The sequence below is a fragment of the Vidua macroura genome, chromosome 9 (genome assembly GCF_024509145.1).
Source record: "Vidua macroura isolate BioBank_ID:100142 chromosome 9, ASM2450914v1, whole genome shotgun sequence".
Taxonomy (NCBI): Eukaryota; Metazoa; Chordata; class Aves; order Passeriformes; family Viduidae; genus Vidua; species Vidua macroura.
Window position 1 is genome coordinate 513078 of NC_071579.1, and position 18584 is coordinate 531661.

An 18584-nucleotide genomic window follows, 5' to 3' on the forward strand; every position below is an offset into this window, starting at 1 on the left:
GAGACATGGTCCCGGCGCGGCGCTGCCTTCGACTGCGTGCCCCAGCCGGCAGCCTGCTGCCCTGACTGGATGGCAGAGCTCCCCGACGCCCTGCCCCTCTCCCACCTCTCCATCCCTGGCACCCACGACTCCCTCAGCCTGTTCGGTGGCCGGCGCCTACGGTGCCAGAGCTGGGGCCTGGAGGCCCAGCTGGCGGCCGGCATCCGCTTCCTGGATGTGCGCTGCAAGCTGTCGCGGGGTGAGCTCCGCATCTACCATCTCTGCACGTTCCAGCGGGCCAGCCTGCGCGGCGTCCTGCGCCGCACCCTGCGCTTCCTCCGCGCCCACCCCAGCGAGGCCGTGCTTATGCGCATCAAGGAGGAGCTGCCCATCTTCTCCCGGCCTGGCTTCGCTGCCCAGCTGCACCGCTGCCTGCTGGAAGAGGGACAGGGCTGCGTGTGGTGCCGGGAGGAGGTGCCAACGCTGGGCCAGGTGCGCGGGAAGATCGTGGTGCTGGAGGCACTGGCGCGGGAGGTGTTGGGCATCCCCTACGAGCAGCTGAGCATCAGCGACGCCTGGAACGTGCTCTCACTGGAGCGCAAGTGGGCCCGGGTGCGGCGGCACCTGGAGAAGGCGGCCGGCGGAGACCCCACCACCATGTACCTCACCTTCTGCTCCGGCAATGGGCTCTTCACCTGCCCGGAGGAGGTGGCCCGCTTTGTGAATCCCCGCTGCTGCCAGCACCTGCGGCGCCGGGGCGGCCAGTCCGTGCGCTGGGGGGTAGTCATCATGGACTTCCCTGGCGCAGGCCTTCTCCGGCTCATCGTGGAGAGCAACGGCCCGCGGGCCAATGGCCGCGGCATGGCGGCCCCCGGCACCCCCACGGTACGGTCCCGGCGCCGCGGCGGCAGACCGGACAGACGGCACGGCCAGCACAGCTCCGCGCGCTGCCCGCGCCGCTGTCCCTCGGGGAGGACACTGCTCCCGGCCCCGCGCCCTGCCGAACGGCCTCGGTGCCCGCAGGGAAAAAGCGGGCTTCCAGGTCTTGCAGAGCACCGGGAAGCCTTCGCGTGACAACGGTGTGACAGCCGCAGAGGCAGCAGAGGAGGGCCGGCTGCGGCAGGAGCCGGGCAGCCCAGGGAGCTGCGCCCTTGCCCTGAGAAGCCAGGTACGGTGCCGGTACGGGGCTGGGCCACCTGAGTCCCACAGGGCAGCAGGGTTGGGTGGGGGTAGAACGTCCTGCCTCACCTCCTGTCGGGCCAGTGAATCCTCCCAAGATGCCTCTCTGCAAAATAGTCCTTTTCCTTAAGGGTAAAAAAAAATAAAAAGAAGCTAGGAAAGCACTGCCGATGTTGCCTTGCCATTTCCTGTCAGAAAAGTGGAGAAAAGACCTTTTGCTTTTGTTGCTCAGATGTGAAGGAGCCTGTAGCCCTCTGCCCGTGGATGAAGCACAGTTAAATTTTTGTCTGTGACCATCTTGCTCTTAAAGCAGAGCTGCAAGAGGTTGCAAGAGTAAGAAGTAATTTCAAAGGTGACAACAAGTGGCTAGGAACATCCCTCCCCTCATTATTTTAGCTTTTGTTTCTTTCTTGCAGGGGCTTGCCCCAGAAGTCAGGACTCTTAGCCAGAGCTAACTTCAGCAAGGGCTCCACCCTGTTCTTGGAGAGCTGGATGGCCACAGAGACAGCGATTCAGACGAGGCTACCCTGTCCCTGGGGCCACATACCAAGGGATGCTACACTGGGCAGAGCCCAGCAGTTAGCAACAGCTGGGGCAGTGCAGACAGGGCACTTTGTAGATCTACAAAAAGAAGGTGGTTGAGGCATAAAAAAGACTTTAAAATATGTTGTGCCAGTGCCTGCTCCACCTGCAGATAATAAATCACTAATCTAAATAGACAACACAATAACTCCTTGGAGCAGAAAGGCAACCAAGATCCGAGGGGAGAAATGATCACCCAGGAGGGTGCCTGCTGCATCACTGGCAGCAGCCGAGCCAGACAGGCTGTGTGCTGAAGCGGGGAGGTGAGGAAGAGAAGAGGAACTTTTAAAAGAGGAAAGCTCAGCCCTGGCCTGCCAGAAGGTGAAGAATGTCCTCAAAGTTGCTTCTGTCTCAGGTGAAATGCAGCTGGGCACAGCTGGAGGAGATGCCACAGAATTTCCTGGCCAGAGGAGAGGATGTCTTTTGCTGTGCAGGGGCTAGCCCTGGCTAGAGACACGGCTCCTGGTTCTGAGCCTGTTCTTCTGCTGCCCAGGGAGGGGAGCAGGCAATAGTACACAGCGGGTGACAGAGGTGACAGGCAGAGGAATCTGGCTCTGGGTTTGCTATGGGAGACGGGAGAAGGTTGAAATCTCTGCATTAAACCAGACATGCGACAAAACCACTGCTGGTGTCCAAGGTGAGGGTGGCCTGGTTCATTGGCTACCAGTGCCTCCTGTGCCTGGGCTGCCCCCACACCAAGCCAGTGTGGCTGGTACCACTGTCCTGCCAGGAGGATGGGTTCTACTGGGGCAGGGCCGGGTGAGTCGATGGCTTCTCTTAGCATTCCAGGGATGCACAGTGCCATGGAGAGCCAGGCAGGGCAGAAGCAGAGCAATCACAGTTCCTAGGAGCTGTAGGCTGGGTGGTTTGGCTGTCACTCAGGGCTGCCCCTGGATGTGGCACATCCCTGCAGCTGCACCCCAGCAGCCCGTACCCGCCCGATGCCCCAACTCGCTGGCAGGGCAGAGGTGCCGCCGGGGATTCCCTGGTGGGCAGAGTCACTTGTTTATGCCGGGCAGAGTCACTTGTTTATGCCGTAGCACTCAAGCAGTGAGATAATGTCGGTGTTATCTGTGCCTCAGGCATCCTGTTTGGCAAACCCTTATCTGTGCCGTGCACATGTGGCTGCTGCCAGGTGCCAGGGAGCCGGCAGGCAGCACGGGCAGGGGTACTGGGCAGTGATGCCCAGTGAAAAGGCTCTCCAGCACCAGCTTCGCAGTGAAAGGCAGGAGGCAGAGAGCTGTCCTACAGCTGAGGTCACAGAAGCATCTCTTAGAGGGTCTGGATAGGGTGGGCAGGAGCGATTTGCCCAAAACTACCCCTATACTCCACAGCCTGGGCTGTCCCAGTGCCTCAGGGTCCCTGTGGGTGCGGGGTACGGGGTACCTGCCCCTGGACTTCTGGTCCTGGCTAATCCTCACGATTATCTCAGTCCTTCCAAGCCAGGGTAGCACCCTTAATGCGTCTCCCTGCGTCCAAACGCTTTCAAATTGTGAGAAAGATTTTATCAGGTGCTGCCTGAGGCGGGGCAGCAGCCGATAAAAGGGTGGAGAAGGAGGAGGCTCCGGCTGCTGGAGCTGTTCGCTGGCAGACTTGCTCAACGGCACCCTGCAGCTCAGGGACACCTTTTGGGTCAAGCACTTCCTAGGGACCTGTGGTGGAAGGGATTCTCCTGCCCGCGCTCAGGAGATGCCTCTAAAGTCTCAGGGAGAGCCGCCCGTGTCCCCAGGGAGGAACGGAGGGATGGCAGCAGCGGGACTGCACCTAGGCTTGTGTGTCCTCGCCGGTAGCACGCCACAGCCCCGACGGGGCGGGATCGGGTACCTCCAGTGGGCTGTTGAGCCCTCCCCGGGGCGAGCGGGGCTCCCAGGAAGGTGCCCGCTGTATCGCCGGCAGCAGCCGAGCCGGCGGGGCAGCATCGATTCCTCTGCGGTTTGCGGAGACATTGCATAAAGAGGGGAACAGGCTGTGCCAGCCTGGGCGGGAGCCTCTGCCCTAAACAGCACGCGGCCGCGCCCCTTCCCCAGGAGCAGCGCCTGCGGCGTGGCTCTGCGGCGCGGAGAGCATCGCCCCGACTGGTGCTCAGCACTGGGGCACAGCAAAGGAGGCACTTCTCCATTCCAGAGCCTGCGTCCAGAGGGACAGTACAGAGGTGACACAAGAAAGTGTCTTTGTACCTTTGTACCCTTGAGCCCACGCTGAGCAAAGCCCCAGCTTGCCTTGTGCCCTCAGAGGGATGGCTGGGGGACAGGATGCACCATCCTGACACCTGGGAAATTCCCACACTGCTCAGACCCTTCCTTGGTGAGCAGAGCAACGGGAATCCAGCAGGAGCATGTGCCCTGCAGCATCCTGAATCCCTTCCAGGGAAGCCAACCTCCAACCTTGGAAATAACCTGAGATGTGAAAGGGCTTCTGGTGATTAACCAGCTCCCAGCAGAGCTGATTCAGGTCTTCTCTCCCTCCTACCATGTGCACCTTTTTCCACTATCTGCAAAGCGAGCCTCCATCCTGCCAAGTATCCATCCAGCCATGTAGGACCCGCTCTCTGAACCCAGGCATGGGGCACCTGCCTCCACACAGAGCTCAAACTTGGTCATGTATTGTCTCCGCAGCAGCAACAGCCTCTGCATCTCAGACACCTTGATTCCATTTTTAAAGCAATACCTATTTGTAGTTACCTATTTGTAGCAAAACTATTTGTAGTTACAAAAAGAAAGGTGGCAGTATTTTTTTTTTTCCACTGTTCTGCCCTACCATGTTGGGTTCCAGCAGAAGTGAAACTGGCAGGGCCCTGCTCTGCCCTGGGGCCGTGTACCCATGAACACCCCTCTGAGGCCCAGCAGTGTCTCAGCAGTAGGAGGAGAGGCAGCTCCCACCCTGCCCAGGTGACCCTCAGCACTTGGCACTGGTCTCCTCCCCAGCAGCTGCCCCTCAGCCTCTCTCCCTTCCTGGCTGCTCCTTCCCTTCCCATAACTGACCACTCTTGGCAGAGGAGCTGCTAGAAAGCAAGTGATCCTGAATTACTGGATATACAGACTCAGCAATTCCATAAAATGAGACAACTATATTAAAACATTTTTTCAAGGAAGATATCCAGAGACAGGAAACAAGGTTCATTTATACTGGCCAATGATAAAGTAATTGTAGTGGGTTATGGCTCTTGTGGAATGGGTTCCTCCTTTTGTCTAGAATGTCCTGGTGGAGCAGCATCAATTTCTTTGGAACTGGAAAACACATGTGACCTGCATGGCTCTTGTTTGGCTTTAGCTGGAAATGAGCAGAGTAATTTCTGCGGAAAACCTGGCCAAGGCAATTCTACTTACGAGCAGGACAGGGTAAGAAAAGATTTTTAGTGATTATAATGATCCAAGGGGCGGTGGACACAATTAGACATGTTCCTGAAACACTGGTGGAAGTTTCTAAAGGATGTTAATAAGTCAGGGGGAAGTTCCTCTGGCATATTCCGGACCTTTCTCATAAAGACTTAAAGGTAAAGACAGAAAAATACATTGTGTAAGTAACTGTTTATAAATGGTATATGAAGATTCACAGCCAGAGCAAAACGCCTCCATACGAGGAGAGCGTCTGGCGCAGGAGCTGGGAGGTTGTTAGCCACTGTCCCACTCAGCCCACAAGGGACCTCATCACACCTCAGCCTCCTCTGCCCTCTACCAGTGTAGGCGCTGCCACATGGACACGGTGGGTCAGAAAGGTCTTGGCGCACCGTGGACTGGGGCTGAACACTTTTCAGGGGGTCCTTCTCCTCCTTATGGGGTGCTTGGGCAAGCCTGTCTCATTGTGGGTCATCTCCTGTGGCTATCCTGTCCCCACGGCAGTGGGGATGCAGCCAACTCCCGTGCCATGGGGCTGCTGCCAAGCTAGGTGCATGAGGACCGTGGCCAGTGCTGACCCCACTGTTTGCCTCCAGCCTCGGGCTCAGAGAATTGTTTCTGGGGGCTGGAGAGTCCTGTGGTGGGGGAAGCGGGGGTGTGGGGCAGGATGTGGGCTGGCAGCGGGGTTGGGATGGGAGGGGAAGAGGCCAGGGGCAGGGAGCGATGTGCTGCACGCTCAGAGGAAGCGTGAGCAGCACTGCCCACCGAGGGACAGCTGCTGCGGGCTGGGCACGGTGCAGCTGCGGCACCAACATGGTAAGTCCCGCTCCTTTCCCTGGGGATGACTGAGGGTCTGCCTAGACAAGGGGATTAGGGGAGGGCAGGGCTGTGGGCAGGCACTGACAGGAACCACAGCTCGGGGCTGTGGGACACACGCAGGCTGCCCCGGAGGCACCCTGCCAAACGACCTCAAGCTCATGGGACACTGCCAGGCACAGAGGGCACAGCTACTGCAGAGGTAGATGCCAGCCCTGGCTGGGCAGGAAGGGGCTTGGGGGGCACAGGACTTAGGAGCTCCCCAGGAGTGAAGTGCCCAGCTGTGCTGTAGGCACAGCTCCCACCAAGTGCCTCACTGCAAGGGGCCCTTCCTGCAGCAGAGCCGTAGCTGGCTGGGAGCACCGTGTGTGCCTGCGTGCCAGTGCCACAGGCGACTGCCCTTGTGTGAGCCAGGACTGCCTGGCAGCGGTGTGGGTGCACGTGTGAACCCCTTGGGATATGCACGCTCGTGTCTCCCTCTCTGTCAGGGCACTGCTGAGGGACTGCGATCTGCTGGGAGGACATGGACTCTGGGCGCACCTGGCACCTACCTGGGCATCGCTGCCATCGCATGGGGTAAGCCACCCACCACCCACTCAGTAAGCCCAGTGTGACCCTGCTGCCGAGGAGTCTGCAGGTCTGAGAAACCGGAGAAATGTAGCATTGTTATTTTGGAGGCTCATCAGCCCATCCTCAGGGCTGAATCCCTCGGGGCTGGGAGGGGGCTGCCCCTGCTTGTACCAGCTCCCTCCAGGCAGACCATGCTCCCCCGGGAAGGGTCAGGCCATGGCTGAGGTCCCTGCAGGATGTTTGGTTCCCCAAATGCAGTGTGGCAGCTGGTACTGTGAACTGTGCTGTGAACCGGGGGAAGGCAGGGGAGCTCTACCCACTGCCTACACCCACGCTCGTGCTGGGGAGTTGGGCACGGATGGAGTCACGGGACCCATGGGTGTAAGGGTTCATAGCACAGCTGGGGCAGCATCACACAGAGTTAGAGCTGCTAATTGACATCAGGAGTATAGAAACTAATTTGGTTTTGCTGCCTGTAGGGTATTTCCTTTACATGCTGGTATTGCACAGAGCAAAACTACTGGTGCCTGCTTTGTCCCTGGAAATTCTCTCTGAGTTGAATTATTTTCCTAAGAACCTTAGTGACTGAGCTAAGGAACAGAAATGAGGTAAATGCAGTGTCAGGAGGAGACTGAGATTTGGCTCTGAGAGAAAACTAAAAGGCAAAGGCACCTCAACTGCAGAGGGTGCTGAGCACCACCCTGGGAAGAGGTATCAGGGCTGCCACGGGAGCCAAGGGGTCAAAACACAGGAAAACAGCACTCATTTGGGGGCTCAGCACCAGGTGGGGCAGGAGAGGTAGCATAAGACCAGGGAGGTGAGCTGTGCCATAGAGAGGATGTAACTGATGGAGCTGGAGGAAAGAAGTAGGAGAGCATGTGGAGGATGGATATGGAGCAGATGTCAAACTTTGGCCCTTCTCAGTTTGGGGATGGGCTGTGTGAGGGTAGCAGGCAGCTGCCTTAAGCTGTGCTGGGGAGCAGCAGGGGCCAGGAGGAGGGTGGTGGGAGCTGAGGATGAGGCAGGCTCCCAGAAGGTGCCCTGAGTTCCTGTCCTGCAGCCCCAAATTCCCAAAAGGTAAAGAGGGAACCACATTTTTTCCAGCTTCAGTTCTGTTGAACAAAGAGAATAGTTTGCTCTTTCACAAGAAAAACCAGACAAATTATGGGAAATTACTTACAAAAATGTATAACGATGGACCAAAGTACAGCCCTAATTAGACTTCAGAAGATGTGTTTTTGCATCTAATCTGCAATGCCCGGATCTTTGCACAACTGCAGCATGATAAAACGCTCTCCTGAGATACAGCGTGAGGTAGGCTGGTTGTTTGGAGCAGACTTTGATCCCCATCTCGCTTTCTGCACAGATGGAGATAGGATATCCCCACATCACTTTCTGCAGTTGTGGAGGTAGCTGTCCTGGGGAGAATGGAGGAAGCTTCTTTCTGTGGCTAAAACCATTTGATTGCATAAAGTCGTGGTGTGAAATGCTGTAAATAAGAGCAGGGTTTCAGCAAAGTGCCCTTCGCTTCTGGGTGTGGGTTCCAGTTACTTTCGGGCTTTGCCCTGCCTGCTGGGTATGACTATAATGTGAGCTTGTTTTTGAAAGACCTTGTTTTGCAACACTGAGTTTTACAAGACTCTAGACCATCTCTGTCTCAGATGAGCAGGTTGGGGTCCAAATACTTTTGGGGGTGAGGGCATATTGGCTGCTCTGCCTTGCTCCAATCTGGCTCTCATGTAGCAGGATAAAGCAAGAAAACTGAAGTATACACATCTGCACTCAAGGAAGGAACTGTGTTTATGGAACCATCTTGAAATGGGACTTTCCTCTTTGGGAAACTTTTGTGGGCAGGGGAACAGGGTCATGAGGCTGAGCTTTCAATCCTTACGCTGGAGGAGGGTTGGCATCACTGCTTGGGGCTCTTTTGCCTCCTGTGCTCTGCCTACCCCATCCTGTGCTGCCCTATCTCAGCCTTCACCCTGTCACCTCCACCTTCGTCATCCCTGTGCCATCCCCCTCTGTCCTCAGCTCCTTCTGCCATGCCTGATCCACCCACGTCTTTGTGTACCCATGGAATTCCATTCTCATCCACACGCATCCCTTCATCCAGTCCCTTCACCCAGGCAGTCACTGGCATCTCTTGGCCATGACGTCAGGCTTAGCCCACCCTCATGTCCCAAGGGATCCCATCCCTGACCCAGCTCCCATCCTTTCTGCATCAATCCCAGATCTCATCCTCTTTCACAGGCATGGTGCTGTGGGTGGAGGTGGGTGCCTGGACCTACCACTACAGTGACCAAGGGGACTACACGTGGGAGCAGGCCAGGAATTTTTGCCAGACCTTCTTTACTGACCTGGTGGCAATCCAGAACCAGCAGGAGATCGAGTACCTCAACAAGACCCTGCCCTACCACGGGCGCTACTACTGGATTGGCATCCGCAAGCTGGGCGGTATCTGGACGTGGGTGGGCACCCGGAAGGCGCTGTCCAAGGAGGCAGAGAACTGGGCAGCGGGGGAGCCCAACAACCGCCGCTCCAACCAGGACTGCGTGGAGATCTACATCCAGCGGCCGCAGCAGTCCGGCAGGTGGAACGACGAGCGCTGCGACCGGAAGAAAAAGGCGCTGTGCTACCAGGGTAAGCAGGGGCACTGCGGACCAGAGCTGGATTGGGTGGGCTGGGGACCTCGGCAGGGTGGTCAGCAGCTCCTGATGACTGTTCCCTGTGTGCGCAGCCTCCTGCCAGCCCCTCCCCTGCAGCCAGCGTGGTGAGTGCGTCGAGACCATTGGGAGCTACCGCTGCGAGTGCTATCCCGGCTTCCACGGCCCTGAGTGCACGGATGGTGAGACATCCATCCCTACCCCTTCCTCCCTGGTGGAGAGCCCAAACCCTGGTGACAAAGCAGGGTTCCAGTGCTCCTGACGGGCTGTGGCGCCGTGTCTCTCCCAGTTGTGCAGTGTGCCAAGCTGGAGCCCAAGGGAGTGCCCATGAACTGCAGCCATCCCTATGGGGACTTCAGCTACAACTCCACCTGTGAGTTCGGGTGCCACGAGGGGTTTGAGCGGCGAGGGGCGGGCGTGCTGCGGTGCCTGCCTTCCCAGGAGTGGTCAGCAAACATCCCCACCTGCACAGGTAGGGCCTGGCAGGGACTGGGGGTCTCAGGGACGTAGCATTGATGCTTTGGGGGGGACCAGCCCTGTGTGCCCAGTGCTGTTCAGGCAGGTGTTGCTGTGCCCTTACCTATTGTGGAAGCATCTCCTGGTGCTGCACGTGGGGTGGGATTCCCTGAGGAGGCTGCAATGAGCAGAGCAGCTGTGAGGCCATGTTCTGCCTGGCTGTCCCAGTGCCCACGCTTGCTGCCCTGAATCCCACTCAGATATCAGCACCCTGTGTGCACCAAGTGTGGGGTCATGATGGTGTCCTGGCTCCTCTGTCAACTCTGTGGCAGTGTCTCTCTCCTCTAGCCTGCCCTGGTCTGCCTTGGGAAGGCATTTGGCATCTTGGGAAGGAGAAAAGAGGGGCTGCTGTCCCACAGCCGGGGGAAGGGTGTATCCTGGCAGGGGTGGGCCACCTTGAACAGGGATAAGGACTCATGAAATGAGGTGGGTGGTACAGGGTGTGGTAGGAAACCACAAAGGAGAGAAAGCTGTGGTATGTTATGCTGCAGGGGCAGAGAAAGTCTTCCTGTCAGTGGTTTGAGAGTTTGCAGCCAGGCACCAGTCATCCCAGAGAACTGCCAGACTTTTCTGGGGGTGCAAGAGCCTTGCTCCACCTTTCCTGTGCTGCTGTGTGGTACACATGCAGCCTTGCACAAGGATGGGGTGAGTCGAGCAGACATGGGACACAACCGTGACTAGGAAGGAATGGGAGTGGGCAGCATCTTTGTATTTATATTCTTTTTAAAAGAAGCCTTCCTTGAAGTTAGTGCTGCTGCTGCTGCTGCTGCCTGTGCAGGGTGGGCCTGTGGTCCAATCCAGGACCTTAGGTAGCTGAGACCAGCAAAACTGTCTGCAATTAAGGGGAACAGGCGCAGAGATGTGATGTGACTGTTCTGTAACCAGTAACCCCAGCAGGGGCAAGGGCAGGAGCTGGCTCCCAATTTTGCAAAAATCCCCACAGACAAGCTGGGCTGAGCCTGTGTACTCCAGGCTTTATAGGCTCCCAGGGGCTTGCTTTCCCAGCTTGTTGGGTTTTTCCTGCTGGCTGTAATATGATTGATTTTTGTTTTATTGCAAATAATCAGATGAGTGAGTTGGTTGCCTGTGCTGATAACAAAATGGTGTTAGCAAGCATCGCCAGCTGGGCTTACTCCAGAAACAAGCAGAGCAAGGCTGAAAGCAAGGCTGGTGGTGCAGCAAGCACTGTGTGGGGCAAGGCTGCCTGTTCTGCCTCAAACTCTGCCCCATGCCTGCCTGCAGCCATTGTGTGCCCATTGCTGGCTGACCCCCAAAGGGGCTGGGTCAGCTGCTCCCACCCACACAGCATGTTCACCAACAGGCACTGGGAAACCAGAACTGCCTGTAAAATAGCTATGGAAGGAAAAGTCTACCCAGGGAAGTGTTTGGTGTCAGTTTGAAAGCAGAAGATGCAGTGAATGCAGTCTGTCTCAGCTGGGCTGGGTGGTGTTATTGCCCCGCTGGCACTGACCTTTGGTGCTCCCACAGGCAGCGGAGCCACTCACCCCAGAAAACTTTGGGTATTGCCCTGGCATGCAGCAAAACACACCCTGGGAACAGGCAGGGGAGGCTGGTACACAACCTCTTTAGCCATTGCAGTGCTTTACAGTCCCAAAGCCATCCTCCTGCCACTGTGACAAGGACAGAGGCTGGTCTCTGCTCCAGTAAAGGGAGGGAGATGAATGGGACTGCAGCAGCTGTCGTCCTGCCTCCCAGGGGCTTTGGCCTAGGGTAGTGAAAGGGATAAACAGGGCTCTGGCAGAGCAGCAACTGTGTCCCCCTGAGGAAATCACTTGTAGGGCAGAAAAATTATTGCATCAACTACAGTTTCAAAGAGGTGAATGTGGGTAAGGTTTGATTTGCATTCAGCCTTAATTGTTAGATTTAACCTCATCTATCCCATCTCTGAGCTCTGCTCTCCCATTGCAGCCATCACCTGCCCGGTGCTCAGAGCACCAGACCAGGGAGAGATGAACTGCTCCCACCTCCATGGGGATTTCACCTTTGGCTCCACGTGTGCCTTCTCCTGCCAGAAGGGGTTTGTGCTGATGGGGCCGGAGAGCCGTGAGTGCACAGCCACGGGAACCTGGACAGGGGACGCCCCACACTGTGAAGGTAGAGCTGCTGCTGGAGTGCCAGCTGTCACTAGCCTTGGGCTGTCACTGTGGTGTTCCCCAGCCCTTTGGTCCCAGAATTGTAGTCTCCTAGTTCCCAAGCTGCTGGTTGATGTGTACCTCTTCACTCTGCAGCCATTGCCTGTCCAGTGCTCGGTGCTCCAGACCAGGGAGAGATGCACTGCTCCCACCTCCGTGGCAACTTCACCTATGGATCCATGTGTGCCTTCTCCTGCCAGACAGGCTTTGCCTTGGTGGGGCTGCAGAGCCGTGAGTGCACAGCCTTGGGGACCTGGACTGGGGACACACCACACTGTGAAGGTATTGCTGCTGCTCGAGGTGTCACAGGCCTCTGGTTCACCCTGGAATGTTCTCCAGTGTCCTGGTCCTTTCATTCCAACAGTTTAGCCTTGTAGTCCTCAGACACCAGCTCAAAGTACTTCTCCCCCCCTGCAGCCATCACCTGCCCAGTGCTCAGAGCACCAGACCAGGGAGAGATGAACTGCTCCCACCTCCACGGAGACTTCGCCTTTGGCTCCACGTGTGCCTTCTCCTGCCAGAAGGGGTTTGTGCTGATGGGGCCGGAGAGCCGTGAGTGCACAGCCACGGGGACCTGGACAGGGGACGCCCCACGCTGTGAAGGTAGAGCTGCTGCTAGAGCTCAGGGTGTCACTGCCTGTAGGGCGACTCTAGGGTTTCCCCAGTCTCTCAGACCAAACAGTTTAGCCTTGTAGTTCCCAGGCTCCTCCTTGAACTGTTTCTATGTTCCTGCAGCCACTGCCTGTCCAGTGCTCGGTGCTCCATACCAGGGAGAGCTGAACTGCTCCCACCTCCATGGGGACTTCGCCTTTGGCTCCACGTGTGCCTTCTCCTGCCAGAAGGGGTTTGTGCTGATGGGGCCGGAGAGCCGTGAGTGCACAGCCACGGGGACCTGGACAGGAGATGCCCCACACTGTGAAGGTAGAGCTGCTGCTAGAGCTCAGGGTGTCACTGGCCGTGGGGTGACACTAGGGTACTCCTGAAGCTTCTCAGGCTGAACAGTTTAGCCTTGTAGTCCTCAGACTCCTGCTCAAAGTGCTTCTCCACCCCTGCAGCCGTTACCTGCCCAGTGCTCAGAGCACCAGACCAGGGAGAGATGAACTGCTCCCACCTCCATGGGGACTTCACCTTTGGCTCCACGTGTGCCTTCTCCTGCCAGAAGGGGTTTGTGCTGATGGGGCCAGAGAGCCGTGAGTGCACAGCCACGGGGACCTGGACAGGGGATGCAACAAGATGTGAAGGTAGAGCTGCTGCTCAAGGTGTCACTGGCCTTGGGCAGACCCTGGGATGTTTGTTCTCTTTTTAGTTCTCTCATCACAAGAATTCAGCCTCATAGTCCCCAAGCTGATGCCTGAAGTGTGCTTTTTGCCCTGCAGCCATCAGCTGCCCAGTGCCCAGTGCTCCAGACCAGGGAGAGATGCACTGCTCCCACCTCCATGGCAACTTCACCTATGGATCCATGTGTGCCTTCTCCTGCCAGACAGGATTTGCCTTGGTGGGGCTACAGAGCCGTGAGTGCACAGCCTTGGGGACCTGGACTGGGGACACACCACACTGTGAAGGTACTGCTGCTGCTCGAGGTGTCACAGGCCTTGTGTTGAGCATGGGATGTTTGCTAGAGGACCCTCTTGGTCCTGTTCTTTCAACCGTCTAGCCTTGTCGTACCCACATTTCAGCTTGAAAGTGTTTCTCTGTCCCTGCAGCCGTTACCTGCCCAGTGCTCAGAGCTCCAGACCAGGGAGAGATGAACTGCTCCCACCTCCACGGAGACTTTGCCTTTGGCTCCACGTGTGCCTTCTCCTGCCAGACAGGGTTTGTGCTGATGGGGTCAGACAGTCGCAAGTGCACAGCCACAGAGACGTGGACAGGGGATGCCCCACGCTGTGAAGGTAGAGCTGCTGCCACAGTTCAGGGTGTCACTGGCCGTGGGGTGACACTATGATGTGTCCCCAGCCCCTTGGTCCCAACAATGTAGTCTCCCAGGCTCCTTTCTGAGCTGTGCCTTTTTACCTTTGCAGCCATCAAATGCTCAGCACTGACCACCCCCAAGATGGGCCAGGCTGCCTGCTTCCATCTCCATGGGGACTTCACCTTTGGCTCCACGTGTTCCTTCTCCTGCCAGGTGGGGTTTGTGCTGATGGGGCCAGAGAGCCGTGAGTGCACGGCTCTGGGGACCTGGACTGGGAACTCCACACATTGCAAAGGTAAATCCTGTGATCTCACACATGTCTGAGAGTGCTCTCCCCAGCACCCTGGGCTATGTCAGTTTATCCCCTGGCTTGCCAGCCCATATGTCCCCATCTCACTGCCATCAGTCCTGTCCTCTTGATGCTCCTGCTGTGTTTTATCTCCAGCCATCAGCTGTCCAGTGTTGTCCCCCCCCAGCAGAGGCCAACTCAGCTGCTCTCATGTGCACGGGAACTTCACCTACAACTCCACGTGCACCTTTTCCTGCGAGGAGGGGTTTGTTCGGATGGGAGCAGAGATGCTCCGGTGTGAGGCCACAGGGAACTGGACCAGGGATCCCCCCGTCTGTGCAGGTATGATGGGACCCCCAGCTCTTCTAGCACTGCGGAGGTTCCAGCTTTCCTCCAAGCACATCTTGAGTGTGGTGGAGGGGGGGTTCCCCAGGGGCTGCGAAGTGCTAAAGTGCTGACAACTTTCTAATGCGTGGCTCTGTGGCTTTGTTTCAGAGGATGGTGCCTTCCTAAAGCAAGTCCTGGCTTACAGCAGCGGCTCAGCCCTGGCAGTAGCTGGTCTTGTGCTCTCTGGAGGGCTCATTGCCCTCCTTGCCAAGAGGCTCAGTGACAGAGGTACAGAAATGTTTCCTGCAGCCCACCCTAGCTTCGGCCAGGGGCTCTCAGGCAAGGTGGTGACAGTCCCAGAGGAGGCTAGGGTGATCAGAAGAGTTTAACAGTGTGACTGCCTCCATTCACATGTTTTACTTGCTGAGTTGCTTGGGTCCTTGGCAATTGGTCCAGCTGAAAGTGTCAGCAGCCAGGTTTGGAGGGCAGAGCCAGATAAACAACGTCACTCCAAAGAAGGCAGAAAATGCTTGTTAAGGCAGCCCCACCTCATGCCTGTTAAACTGTGTTCAATTTCAGATGCTGCTGCTGCAGCTTCTCGTGACCTTCACTAAACAGATCTGGTTATTTCTTTTCTATGTGCTTTATCCCCATGGACATTTCAACACTGTTATCAGAGGAGAAGAGGAAGCTCCTGAAACCCACCAGGTGAGAGCCATGCTTTGCAGGAGGGTGGCTCTGCCTTGTGACTGCCACAGCCCTGTTTTCACCCTGCTGACACCCAAATCTGCCTGTGTGAGGCTGTTTTTTTATTGGAGCATCTCTGGGGCCGACAGGGCTGTGCTAACCTAACCCCTGGCCTTCACATACTCCTGCACTCCCCAAGGTGACACCCCTGTGTTTGCCTTCCAGTGACCTGGGAGCGCCGGGCACCTTCACCAATGCAGCATATGATGCCAACCTGTGAGGTGAGGGCGGGCGAGACCCTCGCAGCACCCTGTTCAAAACTCACCTGGGTGGCCATCCTCCTGGCTGGGGTGCTCCTAGGTGGGGACACCCCTTGGGACTGAAGTGGGTAACACCAGCTCCATCTCTCCTGTGCTTCCAGCCTGCCCAAGACTGAAACGCACCGTGTCCCCCAGGGCTGCAGGCCCAGCTGCTGGAACTGCTGATGGAGCACAGAGGGACTCCATGCCTGTGGTTGTAGCCTGGACCAGAGCTGCCCCTGGACACTGCCACCATGCTGCATGTGCAGCATTCCCCTGGGAAGGGGAGCTGCCTCCAGTGCAGGCAGCTGGAGACCCACCAGGGGCCAAGAGCCACGTGCTGGGGGCAGCCTGCCACCCAGCCCTTGGACATTCTCCCGCCAGGAATTTGGATATTCCCCGGTAGCTGCTTCACTCATGCTTCCACCAATGAGTTTGTGTCAGCGAGGTTTGAATAAACACCTTTTTCTAACTAATGCCTCCTGTGTGCCTGGGGCGGTGGGGGGAAGTTTTCATTAAATCATGTGGCCAACACACCTAGGGAAGTGATTCTTCCCCTGGACTGGCACTGGTGATGCCACTTCTGGGGTGCTGTATCTGGTTCGGGGCCCCTCGGTTCAGGATGTTGAAGTGCTGGAGCATGTCCAGAAAAGGCTCCGAGCCCGGTGAAGGAGCTGGAGCAGCTGGTGAGGAGCAGCTGAGGGAGCTGGGGTTGTTCAGCCCGGAGAAAAGGAGGCTCAGGGGTGACCTGGAAGGAGATTGTAACCAGGTGGGGTTTGGGTGTTCTCCCAGGTTAGTTTTGAGAGGACAAGAGGACACAGCCTTAAGCTGCGCCAGGGGAGGTTCAGGTTGGGCATTGACAGGAATTTCTACACAGAAGGGGTGGCTGGACACTGGAGTGGGCTGCCCTGGCAGGTGGTGGAGCCCTCAGTGCCACGGTCTGGGTGACAAGGTGGTGCTGCTGGGTCATGGGCTGGACTCGCCGATCTCAGAGGTCTTCACCGACCGATGTGAAGCCGTGACTCTGCGGGGCTCGGAGCGCGGACAGCGGCCCTGGGAGCCCGCGCCGCCTCCGCCCGCCGAGTGTCCGCCGGCGGCCGCCGTGGCGGGCGGGGCCGGCCCTCCCGTGCCGGAAGCAGACGTGTGTTTCGAGAGGAACGGGAAGCGATGGCGGCGGCCGAGGCCGAGTGGGAGCCGGCGGGGCTGCTGCCCGCCCCGGGGGGCGGCCTGGACTGGGGTGAGCGAGGCTTCGGTGGGCCGGGCGGGCGCAGAGCTCCCCGGCGGGGCCGGGCCGGCGCTGAGCGCGTTTTCTCTCCGCAGAGGCTGTGCTGGGCGAGGAGCTGAGCGAGCTGCTGGGCGCCGCGGCCCCGAAGGACGAGCCCGACGTGAGTGCCGGGGATGGCGGGGGCCGGATCCGCGCTCTGCCGGCGGTGAGAGCCCCGGCCCGGCTCGGGGGGCCTCGGAGCAGCCTGGCAGGAAAGTGCCAGCGATACCGATGGCTGAGGCACAGTGCGGGGGTTGCAGAGCGGGAGGGTAGGGTTAGGGTGAGGGTGCGAGGTGTCGGGGAGGAGGAGTGGCCTTGTCACTGCCCCGGTGAAGGTGAGCCCCGCAGGGCGCTGCTGGGGGAGCGCTGGCTCGGGGCTGCCTGAGAAAGCGGTGGGTGCTTTACACCTGCGTCCACCCGGGCTCTTCTTTATCCCTTTGCCTGTTGGATTACTTCTTGTTTCCTTCTTTAATGTCGGATTTTCTCTAAAAGCCTTTGCTTGCAACCTTCTGCATTAATCCCTGTCGTTCTCGCTGCCCACTTGTCCACACTGCTTTTTCTCTCCCCGGGCATTTACCCCGTGGATTCTCCTCTTCGTGTTCTTCCCCTGCCGTGGCTCTGCTCACTGTGTCCCAATCGACCTCCAGCACAAGCCCGGGTTATCACCTCATGTAAACCCCAGGTTCTAAGAGCATTCCTACACGTGTAAAACCAGTCACTGGAGAAAATCTGGGAACAGAGTGATTGTACAAGGGAAAGGTATTCTCCATCAGCAGGTCAGCATTACTTGCCTGGGTGAGGGCTTTTAGTGCACTGTTCATGTTGTGGTTTTTTGGTCATTCTTCCTTGAAATGAGCTCTGATGAGCTTTTCATTCTAACTTGTAAGTACCATTATGCAGTTTGCAGGCTTTTTGAGCCTCCCTTCACAAGGCAAGTTGAGAATGTAAGGGAAGGTATAATTGCAGATTGGTTTTCAGGAAAATATTTGTATAAGCTGGTTAGGTCATGTTTATATTTTTCATGCAAGTGCTCATAAAGGGCCACATTTGCATAGGAAACTGAGACTTAAGATGCACAAGCAGAATAAATGGAGAAAAACCCCAATTGTTGTTTTGAAGGTCATAAGATAAATAATATGTATGAAGTGATTTTAGCCAGTTTGTTTTGATTTTTGTTGGAAAAGGAAACTTTTGGTGTTCTTGGCTTTAGATGTTGACATCAGTGTATTCAAGTATAGGGAGACCTAACACATACTGTTAATCAGGTCTTGGGCAGATCAGTCTTGTGTCCGTTTTCCTGCTGGTAAACTGTCCCTGGTGATTTTGTTTGTAAAGTGCTTTGAGATGTAATGGTGCAAGAGCATTAAATAGATTTTTCAAGGCAGATGAAGGAGAGGATGGCACCAGGTTCCCAAGACTTGTGGTTTTTTTTGAGATGGTTCAATGAACTTAGAACTTTTGCTTTACAAATTACAAAGAAGAGTACGATAATTAGTGATGATCTTAAACTAACCTGACCCTTCCTACTGGTGTAAGTTTAAAAGAAGCCTTGTTTTCTGTGTTTCAGTTGAGAATTTCTCCTTTAAGGACTCTCATCTCTGCATACCTTAAGGCACCTGTGATTGATAGTTATGCTGTTTGTTTTGTTTTCTGGAGCTGTAAGAATATGAACATAATGGCTGATGGTGTCAACACATCTTTCTTTTTGTCTTGTCTCTTTTTCTGAACTGTTGTTTCAGGAAAATGATCTCTATAACTTTCATTTTGATTTGGATTTGATGTCTTGGGACTCAGACCTTTGGAATATTACAGGCCATGCTTATGCAGGTAATTATGCACCTATATTTTGCAGGTCTTGCTCTTCCCCTCCTGCCCCACAAGGGTGAGCTCTTAAAACTCATGTGGAGCTGTTTGATGCCCTACAGCCTTTTGCTCTGTGATGAGAATTAGGCTGTGTTTCTGTAGGATGGGTACAGCTGGCAAGGGCTGCCCTACGAGCCAAGCTGTTTTATACCT

At 56.5% G+C, this 18584-nt stretch overlaps 2 protein-coding genes across 22 annotated transcripts in view; both read left to right on the top strand.

Annotated features, from left to right (window-relative positions):
- Positions 1-744: 744 nt before the first annotated feature.
- Positions 745-16073, top strand: SELP (selectin P). Of its 19 annotated transcripts, XM_053985616.1 has the most exons (18): positions 745-1147; positions 6380-6467; positions 8712-9101; positions 9199-9306; positions 9414-9596; positions 11570-11755; positions 11890-12075; positions 12211-12396; positions 12529-12714; positions 12849-13034; positions 13170-13355; positions 13497-13682; positions 13812-13997; positions 14148-14333; positions 14487-14606; positions 14996-15026; positions 15231-15286; positions 15427-16071. In XM_053985616.1, exons 1-17 carry the CDS (start codon positions 830-832, stop codon positions 15283-15285), a joined length of 2967 nt encoding a protein of 988 aa, XP_053841591.1. In that variant the 5' UTR covers positions 745-829; the 3' UTR covers position 15286; positions 15427-16071. The 19 variants fall into 19 exon arrangements, 17 of the variants coding, with proteins under 17 accessions (XP_053841591.1, XP_053841601.1, XP_053841592.1 ...); XM_053985626.1 differs by lacking the exon at positions 11890-12075 and having other exon boundaries at positions 15427-16072; XM_053985617.1 differs by lacking the exon at positions 14996-15026.
- A 336-nt stretch (positions 16074-16409) lies between these two features.
- ATF6 (activating transcription factor 6) overlaps positions 16410-18584 on the top strand; it is a 75129-nt gene continuing 72954 nt past the window's right edge. Inside the window, exons 1-3 of one of the 3 annotated variants that reach the window (XM_053985638.1) lie at positions 16410-16541; positions 16625-16689; positions 18308-18395. In XM_053985638.1, coding sequence (XP_053841613.1) covers positions 16472-16541; positions 16625-16689; positions 18308-18395 — 223 coding nt within the window. In that variant the 5' untranslated portion in view covers positions 16410-16471. Of the gene's footprint in view, positions 16542-16624; positions 16690-18307; positions 18396-18584 lie in introns of those variants that run through there. The other 2 variants (XM_053985637.1, XM_053985640.1) reach the window with 2 other exon arrangements.

What these genes read in the sequence shown, in the direction of transcription:
- SELP (XM_053985615.1), top strand. Translation starts at nt 830, where the DNA reads ATGGCCGCGGCATGGCGGCCCCCGGCACCCCCACGGTACGGTCCCGGC. An exon ending in CGGCCCTGAGTGCACGGATG is followed by an intron (nt 9,307 to 9,413) that starts GTGAGACATCCA and finishes TGTCTCTCCCAG; the next exon opens with TTGTGCAGTGTGCCAAGCTG. An exon ending in GGACACACCACACTGTGAAG is followed by an intron (nt 12,076 to 12,210) that starts GTATTGCTGCTG and finishes CCCCCCCTGCAG; the next exon opens with CCATCACCTGCCCAGTGCTC.